This window comes from Pipistrellus kuhlii, unplaced genomic scaffold, assembly GCF_014108245.1.
Source record: "Pipistrellus kuhlii isolate mPipKuh1 unplaced genomic scaffold, mPipKuh1.p scaffold_m20_p_14, whole genome shotgun sequence".
In the NCBI taxonomy this organism is placed as follows: Eukaryota; Metazoa; Chordata; class Mammalia; order Chiroptera; family Vespertilionidae; genus Pipistrellus; species Pipistrellus kuhlii.
The window spans coordinates 34,200,214-34,216,835 of NW_023425449.1; the positions used below are offsets into that span (position 1 = coordinate 34,200,214).

Here is a 16,622-nt window from a genome sequence, read left to right on the forward strand (position 1 = left end):
GGTGAGTGGTGAGTAAAACAAAAGCACACTGGCCACCCTTTGGTGGGTAAACAGAAGTGCCAGAAAGGAGAGTAGCCAGGTGCTCAGTTCCAAAGGGAGCCACCCCATGCCTCCTAGCGAATTTTCCTAAAATTAGCAGTGGGAAGTTCCTTCTGAATTTCCCTGTTTGTTGCCCTTCCACACATTGCTAAAACGACTTTCTCGGTTATTGTTTTAAAATTTTCAGGAGTACTAGCCAAACTATTTACCTTTGTCTATTAAAGTTTGATGTGTTCCACTTAGTTATTTTTTATAGAGAGGCGATGTCTTCTCCCCAACGCCCCCAAATGTATTTATTATGGGGATGGAGGAGATGGGAACTGTGGCTGTTAAAAAAATCTGCTTTGTAACTTGTAATGGTCATTGTCTCACTGTCCCCTGAAGGATCCAGCACACTAAAGTGAAGTTGTAACTTGAAGCTCAGAGCAAAATATGCACGAAACCAATTCAACCTCCACCCCCAAGAGAAACGCCTAAATGTTTCAAAATTACAGTGCCGGAAGCATTTCTTTTCAAACATTCATCTTAGGAAGAGCCTGTGAAAGGGGATTTTTGTTCTTTTTCGTTGAGTCAGTATCACTAATAAAAAGCCCCCTGAGGAGTATTTTTCAATTTACTCATTTTATTTGTTGTTCAGTACTTTTTACATTATATTTCTTAGACTCCCTCCTCCATCCACTTTTCTCTCGCAAAATTGTAATCAAATTGAGATAAACCTAAGTTCAGGCTTATGTCACTTTTTCTCTGACCCCTTTTGTTCCCCAGTCCCAATTCCTATTTCTCCAGCCCAAATTCCTAAAGAAAAATTATGAAGGGGGAAAAATAAGGAAGGCTTTTGGGGTGCCCTTTTACCACTCAGAGCCCTAGATAGTCTTGGTAGATCAAGAAAAGAGTGGCTCAAGAGGATTGGATGAAAAATGTGAAGGAATAAGAAGTATAGATTGATAGTTACAAAATAGTCTAAGGATGTGAAGTACAGCATGGGAAATAGAGTCAACTAGAGGCCCAGTGCACAAAAATTCATGCAAGAGTGGTCCTTCCCCCGGCTGCCAGCATGGGCTTCCCTCTGGCACCCAGGCCCCAGGTTTCCCTCCTCTGCCTACCCACAGGCACTCGGGATCAGGGCTGGCTTCCCTCCAGCCCCGGCTTTGTCAGGAAGGATGTCTGGAAGATGTCTGGTCTAATTAGCCTATTACCCTTTTATTATTATAGATGATATTATGACAACTGTGTATGTGGTACCAGGTGAGTACTGAAAATAGCAGGGAACACTTTGTAAATTACGTGCTTGTCTAACCAGTAGCCTGTACACCTGAAACTAATACAAAATAATATTGAGCTTAAACTATAATTTAAAAAGAAGAAATAAGAAAAAAGACTAGTGCAAGGTGCTTAAGGTCTCTCCTAACAGAAACTGCTACCCAGAAGCTTGCTTGAGCAATTTGCACTATTTAATGGACATATTAGAAATTGGCCTCTTTCTTCTTTTTTAAATAACATAACAACATATTGGCATCCAACTTTTTACAAAATTCATGAAATAAACAATTCTTGAGAAGGTTTTTTCTTCTCACTAAATTATAGGATGATAAAGTGGCAATAGCAGTGAGCTTGCAGCAAGGTACCTGTAAGTCAGTGAATAGTACCACCTTAATGCGTGTGTGTGTGTGTGTGTGTGTGTGTGTGTGTGTTTGGTGGGGGGGTAGGGGGTGGGGGGAGGGATGAAGTAGGCTTAGAAAACCAGAGTTTACCTCTAAAGTATGTTGAGAGAATATAATTATAGAAACAAATATTTTAAATATTTTATTTATGAAGATTTAATATTTCCTTGTTTATTCTTATCTGTATTCACTGCAAATGTAGCCTGTCTTTTCTTTGTTTCTGCTTTTGTGGGGCGCTTCTCTTGTGCAGCTGTAACCCAGGATCAAACCAGGCTCAGGCTTGGACTGGATTCCTGCAATGTCCTACCTTTTAGAAAGTTCCCCTGTGCTGACAGCGGCCCCCACCCTTTTCTTTCAGCATTTAGGGTGCTGCTTACTGCCTGTTAGAGGGTGGCTTAACTATTGTTGGCACATTTTTTTTCCTAATAGCAGTCTTCCCAGGAAGGCGGGGGAAGGGGGGGAGGGCTGGGGAGATGGGGGATGATGAGGCTTTGAGAGTTGCATATCATGACTGGTCTGTGGGGGAGCAGAGCTTGGACTTAAAGCTGGGTTCCGCAGACATTTAGGCTCATCTTCACCTACTGCTATGCTGCCTCCTCCTCACAAAGGACCTCATTTGCTGGAAGCTTTGGAAAAGATCTTGACTCAGAGCTTGCCTCCAGCAGATACCCCACCGCCAAGAAGCAGGCCACCCAGAACTCAAGGCCAGCTAACGTGCCTTTGACCAAGCTAGGGTTTCCTGTCATTAGCTACTCCTGAGTTTTTGTTTTTTTGCTTTGTTTTTGTTTTTTTCCAGAGAGACCCTGATGCCACAGAAACAGGCTAATGTAAACCCTGAGCCCAGCTTTAAGGATGAGAGCAGGGGAGAGGAGGGCTGCAATCCTCCGGGTATAAACAAAAGCCCAGGAACTTGGTGTCAGAGAGCCCTTTTCCAGAGTTTGGGGTTAGTTCAGTTCACCACAGGAAGTCATGCTCCCCACCTCGCTCTCACCTCTTCCACTCCCTCTGTGGGGCTCCCTTTGGTCAAGAAAACAGACTCCCCATGTTATTAAACAAAGGCTACCCCCAAACTGGGCAATTATTTAGGCAGGTTTATCCTTCACACTTTTCTAAATTTTCTACAAAGAGAATGTTGTTTTAAAAAGCTCAGCATTTTAAAAAAAAAGTGTATGGTGGGTTTCCTACGTTATCACCTCCTGCAGATTGCAGTGAAAAATGGGAGAAAGTAACAAGGAAATTGAGATGGTGTGCCTTAAAAGCACTATGTAAGCATTACTTGAAAACAAGAAAATTCTATTGAAATACAAATTGATGTTTTGTATTAGTTTTACTTTGCCAATTAGACTAAGACCCTCTCCACTCCAGTGTGTGGGCTGTAAGGGTTTCTGAACTTCTTGCAATTTTAAGCATGGGAGTATGTTTCAGGCTAGAGAAAGATTTGTGTGTGTGTGTGTGTGTGTGTGTGTGTGTGTGTGTAAAAGAGACGGGCAACTATATTATTTTGAAGAGTGTGTACCTTTCAACACATCTTGGCCCCAGGAGACTCTTGGGGCCTCATAAGCCTCCCGTTCCTGCCTTCTAGTAACCCCGCCTCAAGAAGAGCCAGAATCAGACATTAATGAGAATTACACTTGGAAACTCAGTGAACACAGGTGATCACCACCACTCAGGACAATGATCCGACCCGTGTCCAGAGCCAGGAGGCCCCCTTGAAGTTAACTTCCAGACCAGACTCAGTAAATAGCACATGCGGATGCCAGGGCACTCACTTTTCACAATGCGTTTTATTATTCGTAAAAAAATAAACTTATTTACATTTGCTAATTAACTGGTAGTGCAGCCTCCAGCAGCGGTTTGTTCCCCCTGAGCATGGTCATTAGGTACCGAACAGGCTCAGTGCCAGGAGGGAGGAAGACAGTGGGCCGGGGAGGTGGTGCTGCAGGGGGAGCAGGGTGGGGGAGTTGGGGGACAGATAGGGACAGTGAGGAGTGGAAGGGGACTCTGCAAGGAGGGGGTAGAGGAAAGACTGAAGGACACGGAGCCTGGAGAGGTCAGGAGGGGGTGACTCACCCCTAGGAGGGGACAGGATCGACCTAAGCCTGGTCAGGAAGGGTAGGGAGCCCAGGGAAGTGAGGGGTCTGCCCGCAGCACGGAGGCCTAGCTGCGAGGAGCACGGGGGCAAAAGGCTCAGGTGGTCTCAGACTGCTCCCGCTTCTGGGACAGAGAGAGGGCACCCACCGGTCTGTCCGTCCGCTTGGAGGGCGCCGCCCTCCGGGATACTAAGCCCACCCAGGAATTCACTCTCCTCTCTGCAACTTGAAAACCTGCCCGATGTGGGTCTTAGTGAAGATGCCTGTCTTTGAAGCCGGTTGTCAGGGAGAGAGCGTCCTAACCAGCCTAAGGGAAAGGCTGGGCTGTGCGGAGAGTGCCATCACGTGTAATGCATATATAAATATATATGGCGCGGCTGGAACCCTGACCCCATGGGCTCGGCGCTGGGCTTGAAGGCAGCGTGAGGGGCTACACTGCTGGAGCCTGAGGTCAGATCTGAGCCTGGCAAGCTCTTCCCGCTGCATCCACGCCTTAGGCGCCCCGCGAGGACAGCAACGCCGCCCTAGGGCTCTGCCCCCCATGCCTGCCACTTTTCATGTTCAAAATTCGGCGTGGGGGGTGTCTAGGAGAATCCAATGGGACTTTCCCCCATTCTTTGAGGGTTCTCACGTAGTCTCCTTTCCGTGGCCCCAAACGCAGGCGCTTAACCAGTAGTCCTTGGCGTTCAAATTCGACCTAAGCGGTGGTCCCACAGAGTCTGCCGGCAGCTGAAACTTCTTTGGTGTCGGAGTCGGGTCGTCCCGAGACCACAAACGGCCACGTCTGTAAAATCAAAAGAGCGTCAGATATAAGAGGAGAAACGGCAATCTCAAACCGAAACCGCTCAGCTAAGCGGTCCTGGTTCTGAGTAGCTCAGACTTCATCAGCGCTCTGGAATGTGCCTGTCCTCTCTGTCCTCTCTCTAAACTAGAATTTAAAATTTACCGGATTTTGATTGTGTAAGATGTGAAGGGGGTCCTGGACTCTGCCCTCTCCATCATTCAGTGAAACTTGAAGGATCAGGAATTTTGTCATATAAATCCTCTTCCCCCAACACACATACACACACACACACACACACACACACACTCACACCATCAGCCCTGCGCTCTCAAGCCAGAGTTGGCAGGTCAGAAAGGGACTTTCCAGACAGATCCCTTTGGGGGAAACCTCTGCTATTCTTCAAGAATTAAAAAATCCAAAGCCTTTTTTAACATTAAAAGCTCGGCCTTCCCTCCTTCTCTTCAGAAAGTAGGGCCTGTTCCATCAGATCTGTCAGGCTCTTAGCTGGGGAAAGTTGCCCGAGGAGGGAAGAGTTGCCATTTCCTCTGCAAAGCACCCAGATTCTCCCCGTACGTAGGGTACCAGCCCACAGCAGTCACTGGGCCAAGCACCGCGTACAAGGATCACAGTGATGCGAACCCAGAGGGTGGCGGTTCTCCTCTAGGGGGATGGCTGGCTCCTCCCGCGCTTTGGGGAGACACTAGCCTGGGGTCCTCCCCACCCGCACCAGAACCCTTCTTTGGGGTTCTTCCCAGCGGGCTGACTCCGCCCCTGGCCTCGAGCGCGGCGCCCCTACCAGGTTCACCGGGTGCACGTAGCCGTTCTCGTAGCGGTCCTCCTGCAGCAGCTGCCGCAGGTGCGCGATGTAGCTGGAAGCCAGGCGCAGCGTGTCCAGCTTGGAGAGCTTGGTGTCGGGGGGCACCCAGGGCAGGCTGGTTTTGAGCCTGGAGAAGGCTTTGCTCAGCACGCGCATCCGGGCGCGCTCGCGGGCGTTGGCCGCGTTCCGCTGCGACTGCTTGCACTCGGCGGCCGAGCCCTTGGGCGGGAGGGGCTTCTTGCCGCCGCCCCCCGCCGCCCGGGGCCGCTTTCTCTTGCAGCCTCCGGCGCCGCCCGCCGCGCCCAGCGCGCTCGGCTCCTCCTCGCCGTCGGGGTCTTCGTCCTCCGCCGACGAGTGGTCACTGGGGGAGGCGTAGCCGCGCTCTGCGCCGCGGAGGGGCGGCCTCCTGGACGCGGGGACCGGGTACCCTCGCTGCAGCCCCCGCAGCTCCATGTCCTCCGGGTCGCTCACCGAGCCGGTGGACATCGCTGCGCCCCCCGCGCCCGCCTCCCGCCCCCGGGCCGGTCTCCAGGCCTCCGCCTGGTGCTCCTTCGGAGGCGGGGTCCGGGCCGGCCTCGGAGGAGGACCGGGGACTGGGTCCCGCAGCGGGAGTGAGCCCGTCGCTAAGGAGAGCGCGCGGCCCAGAAGTCGGCGCCGGGCCCGCCTTGGCCCGCACTCCCGCGAGCAGCGCCTTTTGACCGGACTATTTATCTGTACAGCCCGGAACAAACTACCCCTGGCCAAAATGAGAGGGAGGGGGGAAGGTGGGGCGGGGGCGTGGAAGGGGTGGGGACGGCTTTTCTGAGCGTGATAGGGCGGGGAAGGAGAAGTCTTTGCTAAACGGAGATTGAGGGACCCTTAGAGGGTCGCTGTGAGATGTGTGTGTTGGGAGAGTGAAGGAGGGGACCTTGATCCTATGCATCCCACTCTCACCCCAATTTACCTTCGCGACACACTTAGAAACCCCAGGATCGCGACCCCTGCTTTGCTCCGCTTCTCAGCAAAACACTGTGTTTTCCAAGTTCATCAGTCATATGATTGCCTATCCAAGCCTTGCCTAACAAAAGAATAAAAGCAAAACATCACCGCACAATCCAAAAGCTACCTCTCACTTCCCTCCTCCTTATCGTTTGACATCGCTTTATGGTCTACAAAGCACCGTTATCTTCTTTGGCTCGTTTCATTTCCCAACATCTATGACTTAAATGTTATTATCTCCACTTTGCAGAACGTGAATTTAAACTGCAGGGGCAGATATTAAGTAAAGGACCTCAAATCACCAGGCTGGTAAGTAGAAATGGCCTCAAAATCCATGGTTGGAATCCCTGGCTCCTCCACTTTCCAGTGGTCTCCCCACCTTTCTAGTCTTGAGAGTTTCGTGGGTGATTTTGTTGCTAATAATGCAATGCATAGATTCATTGTAGTCTAGGAAGCGATTACTATTTAGGTTGTGTATGGGAGAGTGTGCTTCTGGATGCTGAATGCTAAGTCAGCACAACCATTAAAAGTAAAAAAAATAAAAAAATAAAAATATATATATATAAAATCTTTTTTTTTTTTAAAGTCCAAACAGCCCCCAGAATTATCCTGACCCACACCAACCAAAAATTAAACACCCTGCCCCTCATCCCCAAAGGAAACAAAACAAAACTTCGAACTGCCTGCTGTCTAGTGGTTTTCTAACCGGCAGGAAATTTGCAGTGCGTGGTCTGGGGGTGTGGACTTCATTTTGGAGGTGATCACCAATGGAGCGCTACTGAGACCCTGCTGTGTGCCAGCGCCCTGTGACTGCCTGCTAAGTAATTAAGAATAAAATCCCAAACAACAAAATAATTAAAATTTTATCAGCTTGAGGTGGGCTTACTCCCTGAGCCTGCACACCCGTCTTAGGAGGTTGCTTGTCTTTCCCCTAAGGACGCGGGCTCCCAAGCTGAGCGAAATCCAAGGAGAAGGAAGGATATGCAGTCAGCCCAGGACAGAGGGGCCCAGCCTCACTAGGCGGCTCCTCCTGCAGAACAAATGCCCCCAGGCTCACAGCCTGAAGTGCCACAGCAGGTGGCTGCCTGGCTGACTTCATCACTCAGGCATCGGTCCACCTTAGTCTCCCAGGCTGAGTCTATCTCCTGGGGGATGGTTCACACAGCCCGTCCTGCTCCACCCCCACTCCACCCCCACCCACCCCAGCTTTACAGAGGTTTTCTCCCTGTATATTTATTTAATAATTTTGTTAGGGGGAGGGAGAGGTTCCTTCTGGCATCAGTTGAGTAAAAAGAACTCTGTCTTTCAGTTTTCTCTGGGCCAGGGGGAAAACGCAGGGAGTATTTGACAGAGCATAGCAAGCTTTCCTAGAAGGCTTGAACTTGAACTTGACTCTGGTGTGCATGAAGGAGGGAAGCAAAAAGGGAGAAGGGGGAGCAACAAGATGTAAAGGACAGACCTCAGGCCAGCTTTTTGCATCGCCTATTGATGACTGGAGGCTATCAGTATAAATACATAGCCTCACACATTAGGAGCAGGCATATAGGTTTTAAAAATCTGGATTGTTTATACAGGTGCAGAACAAAGTCTTTCTTTAGAAAGATTAATGGTGGGGAGAGCGCTAGATTTTCTCTAAACAGTCGCAAAAACTGCACCAGCTTCAGCGCTAAGCGGGTCATAGCCAGTTTCTTTTGCTTTAAAGTACCGCCTGACCCCAACAGTTTGTGCTTCTATTTTTCATAGTTTTTTTCCTTCTCCTTTTCTCTTCTCTTCTGTTCCCTTTCTTCTCTCCCTTCTTCTTTCTTTCCCTCCTTCCCTCTGTTTTTTTTTTTTTTTTTTTTTAGAGATGGTTAATTTCTCTATTTTTCTTTTATCTTTCATTTCCCTTTCCCTCCATTTCTTTCTTGTTATATTTTACTCATTTTCCCCCAGGTTGCAGACCCCTATTGAAGACTGGGACATGTGTCTTCATGTACATTTCATATTAGTATAGAACTTCAGTTTGCTTTAAAATATCTGTAATAATAGCTGACATTTTCACCTCTTTTCACTTTAAAAATACTTTTACTTTTCTTTCTCTCTATGACTACACAGCTCCATGTGCTGAACAATGCAAGAATAACTATTTCTTTTGGAAGCCCAGTTGTTTTAATTGTTGTGGCAAGCTATCACACATTGCAAATGAATAATACTTTATTTTTATATTTAAAAATACATTAAAAACAATTCCTATGTGCCCATGCTTTACAGCCTTTTAGATTTGTAACATGAATATACAGTTGTTTATAGTATACATTGAGGGTCCTAAACTCTTCAAGATTTTTCTTATAGTATGCAAAAGGGGGTAGGGTTAAGTTTACATTATAAAACAAACATTAGTACATTTAATAATGTTTCCTATTCCTGCTTATTGGTGGTATGACTTTAGGCAACTTGCTTTATCTGAGGACCAGATTCCTAATCTGTAAAATGAATGGTCTGTCTTGTGAGGACCAGGAAGTATATGAGCAATTGCCTGGGCCAGAACCTGGTACTGGGGAGAAGATCAATAAATGCTAATTATTTTTATCACTGTGAATTGCCTTGCTCAACATCACAGGGCCAATGTGTCAGAGCCTGGAGCAGACCCTGATTCATACTCCTGGGCTTGTTCCGGGCTTTACATAGCACCGGGATGTTTCATTCACTTTAAATGCAGGCTTCTAGGGTCTGAAGTCACAGTTCCATTGCCTGACATTTTCCACAGGTCCCATTTTTTAAAATATATTTTTATTGATTTGTTATAGAGAGGAAGAGAGAAGGATAGAGAGTTAAAAACATTGATGAGAGAGAGTCATCGATTAGCTGCCTCTTGCACACCCCCTACTGGGGATGTGCCCGCAACCAAGGTACATGCCCTTGACTGGAATTGAACCTGGGACCTTTCAGTCCACAGGCCGATGCTCTATCCACTGAGCCAAACTGGTTTCGGCTCCATGGGTCCCGTTGGGTCCTTGCTGAGGAAACGTATGGGACGGCTTTAGCAACTTCTTCTTTCTCCAAGTTCTCGCACCTTAAAGTCACAGCACTTCCTAAGCCTCACTTTCCCTGTTTGAAAAGTAGAATAAAACTCCTGAATCAGAGGTACTGAAGCACTAAATGAGATTGAGGTGCGTGCTCAGGTGTAACACAGAAAAAATGTTTAATATATTAAAATAATTTTTTTAAATGTAGACTTTGGCTTTTAAAAAGGGAGGATGAGGTGGTATGATAAGTATGGGCCACAGAAAAGGACATTTATTGCCACTCCCCCTTCCAGCTCTATAGAAAGTCCTGGGCGAGGAAGTTGAAGCTGGGCAGATAGGATGGCTTTAGGGCTTGAGGAGAGCAGGGGCTATACCTGTATTCTGTGAATACCAAGCAAAACACGTAGTAAAACAAGTGGGTATTTAAGAAATGGTTGTGGGAATGCATTTGGAAGGATGGACTACTCCCCACATGACTTTCATGGGGGTGTCCCTGCACAGCCTCCTAAAGTTCTGATCTGTCCAGTGGGCTGAAGAACTTGCCCAGACTGTCCATCTAAAAAACCCACAGAGTCTAAAAAAACCACTGGCCGATATGGATGCCACATGAGACTACTGAGCACTTGAAATGTGGCTAGTCATATGCAGTATTGCAAAATATACACCAGAGTGAGAACAATCTGAATAAAAGAAATACAAACTATCTCATTCATTATTTAAAAAATATATGCTAAACAATGATAATATTTCAGATAGCTAGGGTTAAAGGAAATATATGAATATAAACTAATTCCACCTGTTTCTTTTTATAAAATGGCTACTACAAATGCAGATTTCATATGCAGCTCGCATTATATTTCCATTGGATAATTCAGGGATTAACTCTGCAACTGTGCTTTGAGTGTCTCCTGTTTGCTGTGGCAGGTGTTGGTGAGCCTGACTCCCGCCCACTCGGAGGGCACATTCTCGTGGGAAAAAGCAGGATAATGTGGGAAGCACACACGACATCACGTCTCCTCTCGCTTGTCCTTTTCTGAGCTATCTCGCCTGCATCTCACCGCGTGCCCCCAGCCTCTTCTCCTCAGCCTAGCCTACAACACGTGCAGAAACACTTCCGGTTTGGTTGTGCACGGCCCTTTGTAGCATAGGAGAAGGTGGCATGGACCCCCAGGCAGAATGAGCCAACCTGCGGGCATGGCCAGGTCTCTGGTGCCCAGTTCAAGGACCTTTTCAGAGCCGACCTGGGTACAAAGTATGATATCCAGGTCAGACAGACGCTCCAGTCTTGTGGTGTGCAGATCACGTGGGTGTACAGGTCAACGCTGGGGCAGGTCACGTGGAGGCAAGTCACATGGGGTCACAGAGTTAGGCCAGCCTTTCCCAGGCCCTGGCTGTGGCTAAGCCAAGCTCCAGCCCATTTCCAGGTCAGCCTTGGTCCGGGATTTTTTATCTTTGGGGAAGTCCTTGATGTATAGGAATGTCTGTTTCCCTACCCTGGGAAGATAAGAAACATCTGGGGCTTGGACCGCCCCCCCCCCCCCCCCCCCCCCCCGGAGGTCAGGCACCTGTGGGAAGAGTTGTATTCCATTCATGAAATCCTCTGCCACCCACCACACAGCCAGTTCTCCGTTGCTGGTTTATTTGTCGAAGAACTGGGGCCAAATCATTGCCTGCTGTGGCCCTGTGAGGTCTTAGTGTGCAGAGTGGCTAGTGCCCGGGCACAGGTTTGCAGGGGCTGAAAGTGGAAAAACTGGGGTTAAGAACAAGAAAGGGAGAGGGAACGTGATAAGACTCAGATCTCATTTTCTCTGCCACTCAGGAGAGAAGGAAGAACTCCTCTTTGATTGTCTTGACAACTTAAAATGCGGAGGGCTTTGGGAAAAGACTTGAAAAGCAATGTCTGTGGATTCTAGGGAGGTGACCGATGCCAAGACATAAAGTCCGCAAGCCTTCAGTTCCCAATTGGAAGACTGTGTGTCTCCTGCAAATGACTAAATCCTGGGTTAGCCGAGTTCATTTGCAGAATGTCAGGACCTCAGTGACTTGGAGACTCCGGAATGGGGAGCTAATCTGGGCTGTGGCTGCAGTCTGAGAACAATATTATTTTAAAAATATCCCTCCAGGCAGTCTTCTTCCCTTAGAAGCTAAGAAACTTTTGTTTCAGGAGATTTTCAATTTACTGTGGATTTTTATCAACAGAACTCATTATGGATACATCACTTGAAATGTAGCACACAGCCGAAACCGGTTTGGCTCAGTGGTAGAGCGTCGGTCTGCAGACTGAAAGGTCCCAGGTTCGATTCCAGTAGGGGGTGTGCAAGGAGCAGCTGGTCGATGTTTCTCTCTCATCGGTGTTTCTAGCTCTCTATCCCTCTCCCTTCCTCTCTATAAAAAATCAAGAAAAGAAAAGAAAAGAAAAGAAAAGAAAAGAAAAGAAAAGAAAAGAAAGAAATGTAGCACACAGCTCGGGTCTCCAGTATGTGGTCCCAAGCCTTGTGTGATTTATCCTAGGAGAGAATGCCATCCTGCCCTGTGGCACATAAAGGAAAGAGCCCATCTGCTGCGGGTGTTAGATCTCTGCATTCACAAGCCGAGTGGCCTAGGACCACTTGCTCGCCTCTTTGGAGCTATTTCTCTGAGTATAACTTACATCTAGGTTAGGGGTGTCGAACTCAATCAGAGAAGGGGCCAAAATCTAAAATCCAGCCTAAATCGCGGGCCGAATGGTTTACTGAACAGTCATAAACTGTCATTGTGATGGAAACGCAGCGGAGTGCAGTGATGACAGTGCTGTGCGGGCCACATTGCAAGGCCTGGTGGGACGGATTTGGCCCGCGGGCCTTGTGTTTGACACATGAGATCTAGGTAGTCATGTGGTCGTGATAGTCAATGAGCCTTGTGCAGGCTCCCATGGAAACCATAGAACATGGTACAAAGTCAATGATCCTGTCATTGTCTCTGTTCTCTCTGCTAGAGGCTAATTCTTTTCTTACCCCCTCTTCCAATGGTGCACCTGCTCAGAGTCATCTCATTTCAGCAGCCTTCCCCCGCTTCACTCCCATCACCACCCCCGCCCCATCCACTATGGAACACCAAATGGAAACTGCGTCCTGGCACCAGAAGGAAGTCCTCATATAATAGACACTTTGTGGTGTCAGAGAGCAGGTAGTCTGTACACTTTGTCAACCAGTTTCTTAACCAACTCTTCTGTAAAAGAGGGGCATATTTATTTACATACAAACTTTGTTCCCCTAGGCCCAAGCCCCTCTGACCTCCAATTCTCATAGATGATCAGAGAATAAGGCAGGTGTTTGGGGAAATGTGCCCACTTTTCCTTGATCCCCCCTTGACTTATTTGTGCTGCTTTGCCCAATTAGCAGGGATAGCTTGCAAGGAGAGAAAAAAAAAAAATCAAGAACAAAACAAACTATCCTGCTGCATTCCTCTAGGTCACATGTGTCAAACCCAAGGCCCGCGGGCCAAATTCGTCACGTCAGGCCTTGCAATGTGGCCCGCACAGCACTGTCATCACTGCACTCCGCTGCGTTTCCATCACAATGACAGTTTATGACTGTTCAGTAAACCATTCGGCCCGCGATTTAGGCTGGATTTTAGATTTTGGCCCCTACTCTGATTGAGTTCGACACCCCTACTCTAGGTTTTCGTCTCAAAGGAGAACTTCTTGATGATGTTACAAACAGAACTAGACAAGGGATCCTCATCCCTTGTTTCATTGCCATTCTTCTCTGCCTTCTTGGATTGCCATATTCAGGCAACTTCCTTTAGGGAAGAGAGGAACAGAATTAAAATAAATGAGGAGAAATGAAAAAAATGAGACTGTGAGCTCAATAAAGGCAGAGCCTGTCTTATTCATCTAAGCAGCCCAGTGTCCAGCAACAGCTTAGCAAAGCCACTACCTGAATATTTGAGGATTGAAAACATTCACAAACAGATTAACACAATCCAGTCTGCACCCATAATTAATGGGAGACAAACTATTATTTGCACATTGTAATCAGTGCAGTTCCATCCTATATGCTTTATCTTATTGTTAACATTTTCAGGGGCCCAATTACATTTCTCATTTGCTGAATGGACTTCTAAATAATAATTCCTGTTTTCAAATGTAGCATATATATCTAAATACTTGTCACATACAGTACTATCCTTCAGTAATCTCAGAGCTAATTCTAAATAACTGAAGAATTACATTTATTATAAACATCCCAGCAGTAAGATTTTTAGATAAACATGAAATCCAGCATTTAATACCATTTTTAACTATTTTTACTGATTGAAATATATTCATAATTTTCATAAAATTTCAGGGGCTCACAGACCTACAAAGCCTCAGATTAAACCTTCAGTAGAGTAAGAGGGTAATGGAGCTTTCAGAGTACACACTTTCAATGGGTAGGCAGAGAAGGAGGATTCAGAGAAAGAAATCAGCAGTTATCAGAGAGGTGAGAAGAAAACCAAGACAGAGTGTTGGTGTTGAAAGCAAGGGAGGAGTTTCAGGAAATAATGGGTGGGGACTTCCATATCTCACCATAAGTCACATTCTGCAGCTTCCCCTGGGCTCAAACACAGAGCCTTGAGTTAAGATGTAAAAATGGAAAACTAAAAATACACAGCATGTTTAAAAGCAAGAGAACTACCTCCGTGGACCAGCAGTGGAAGAACTGAATGTTGAATGGTGCTGAAGTTCCTGGCAGGTCCTCGGGATCTCCTTCAGGCAGAAGCATCCAGCAATTTTGTTTCTGCAGAGAAGGCAGGGGACCATAACTGTCCCCTGTGAGGCGGGAGGCTGGCCTGGTCACTGCTCATATTAGGATGTTGGAACTGGGCCACCTCAGTGGAGGCAGCCACTAAGAAAGCAAGTCCGGGCAGCATCTGGGCTCTGTGACTGGGTCAGTTTCAGTTGTTTTTTTCTCCTAATCATGGGTCACATTTTCCTGCTGCTTTGCATGCCTGGTAACTTGCCAGATTATGGGAATTTTGCCTGTTGGGTGCTGAATATATTTGCATTCCTATAAATATCATTGTGCTTTGTTCTGGAAAGCAGGTAAGTTACTTAGAAATGGTATGATCCTTTTCAATCTAGCCTTTTAAGATTGGTAGAAGGGATCAGAACAGTGCTCATTCTAGGGCTGATTTTTCCCTTACTGAGGCAAGACTCTTTTGAGCACTGAAGCCCCTGTGAATCAGAGATTTTTCAGTCAGGCTGAAGCAGGTATTATTCTTGGCCCTGTGTGCATACCTGGCACTGCTTCCTTTCGTAATCCTTGGTGGGTCTTCTTCAACCTCTGATGGTTTCCTCCTATGCTTGTGTTAATCATCTGAGTGCTCCATGGGGACCCCCTGCAGATCCCCAGAGTCCTCTCGCTGTGCAGCTCTCTTTTCCCTGGTCCCCTGTTCTGTGAATTCTAGTTACCCCATTCTCTCAAGTCTCTCAGCTCAGTCCTCCAACTCAGGAAGTCGGCCTGGGTCTTCCCTTTCTGCTCCTCAGCCTGGAATCCTCTGTCATGGCAATAGCTGGGAGCATTCATAGGGCTTTCCTTGTTTGTTTTTCATCTCTCAGGGTCATGTCCCTCACTGTTTCATGCCCAATGTTTGGATAACCGGTTTCATATATTTTGTGTGTTTTGGGGTTGTTTCAGGTAGAAGGGTGATTCTAATCTCTGGTACAAATGAAAGTCTTTGGAATTATACCTTAGCAGGAAACTATTTTCTTTTTGTCTTGTTTTTAAGAGTGAGTTACTTAAGTATGCTTGTATTTTGAGAAAGAGATTAAAGATATTTATAATATGAAAAACAGAAGGGAATAGTGATGGGCCGAGGTCCAAGAGGCGATGTTTCTTAATATTTGCATTGGCACTTATTGGCATGTGATGTATAGTTTAATGGGGAAAAGATAGCAGGTCCTATTGGTCCCCACTCCCCTTATTTTCTCATTGTGCACACGAAATTTCAATATCTTCCCAAATATTATGATAAAAGTATTGAGGTTAAGAAAGGTAAAGTTCTCCCAAGAGTCACACAGATAGTTAGCTGAAGGAGAATTCAGATGTCTAAAATAAGTCTTGTTGCCATGTCATCCCAATGATGGTTACTTTTATGTGTCAACTTGGCTAGACCCACAGTACCCAGATATTTGGTCATACTGTACATTATTCTAGACTAGAGGCCCACTGCACGAAATTTGTGCATAAGGAGTGGGGGTGTCTCTCAGCCCAGACTGCACCCTCTCCAATATGGGACCCCTCGAGGGATGTCCAACTACCCATTTAGGCCTGATTCAGGTGGGATTGGACCTAAATGGGCAATCAGACATCCCTCTCTAGGACTACTGGCTCCCAACTGCTCACCTGCCTGCCTGATTGCTCCTAACCGCTTTTGCCTGCCAGCCTGATCACCCCCTAACCACTCCCCTGCCAGCCTGATCAACGCCTAACTGCTCCCCTGCTGGCCCGATTGCCCCTAACTACCTTCCCCTGCTAGCCCAGCCACTCCTAACCACCCTTCCCAGCAGTCCTGGTTGCCCCCAACTGCCCTCCCCTGTTGGCCTGGTCCCCCACAATTACCTTACTCTGTAGGGCTGGTTCCCCACAACTTCCCTCTCCTGCAGGCCTGGTCCCCAACAAATGTCCTCCCCTACAGGCCTTGTCCCTCCCAACTTCCCTCCTCTGTAGGCCTGGTCCCCCCTAACTGCCCTTCCCTGCAGATCTGGATCTTCTACAACTGTCCTCCCTTGCAGGCCTGGTCACCCCCAACTGCCCTTCCCTGCCAGCCATCTTGTGGAGGACATCTTATGTCCACAGGGGGCAGCCATCTTGTGTGTTGGAGTGATGGTCAATTTGCATATTACCTCTTTATTATATAAGATATTTTTGTGAAGATTTTTTTTTAAAAGATGAGCTTAACATTTAAATCAGTAGACTTTGAATAAAACAGATTATTCTCCATAATGTGAGTGAGCCTTATCCAATCCAGTTGATGGTCTTAATAGAAAAAGACTGACTTTCCCAGAAAAAGAGGAAATTCTGACATAAGACTGCTTCCAAAGTTTAACTCTAACTCCCTCTGTTTTCAGCCTATTGGCCTAGCCTGTAGAAAATACTCTTGGACAAAGAATGTTAAATCTCAGAGAACTTAGTAAGCAGGATAATGCATAATGCTAGGTATTTTCTGCCTAAATTGGGAGTACTAGGGGATAGTGAATCTCATACTTTTGTTCTGATTTTAGAA

At 47.0% G+C, this 16,622-nt stretch overlaps 1 protein-coding gene across 2 annotated transcripts; it reads right to left on the reverse strand.

Moving 5' to 3' along the window:
- Positions 1 to 3,456: 3,456 nt before the first annotated feature.
- On the reverse strand, positions 3,457 to 6,116 carry MSC (musculin). 2 transcript variants are annotated; one of them, XM_036437138.2, is made up of 2 exons: positions 5,380 to 6,116; positions 3,457 to 4,574 (listed from the first exon to the last, which is right to left on the reverse strand). In XM_036437138.2, the coding sequence occupies exons 1-2, from the start codon at positions 5,875 to 5,877 to the stop codon at positions 4,488 to 4,490; spliced, it is 585 nt and encodes a 194-aa protein (XP_036293031.1). In that variant the 5' UTR covers positions 5,878 to 6,116; the 3' UTR covers positions 3,457 to 4,487. The 2 variants fall into 2 exon arrangements, with proteins under 2 accessions (XP_036293031.1, XP_036293030.1); XM_036437137.2 differs by having other exon boundaries at positions 5,371 to 6,110.
- Positions 6,117 to 16,622: the final 10,506 nt, after the last annotated feature.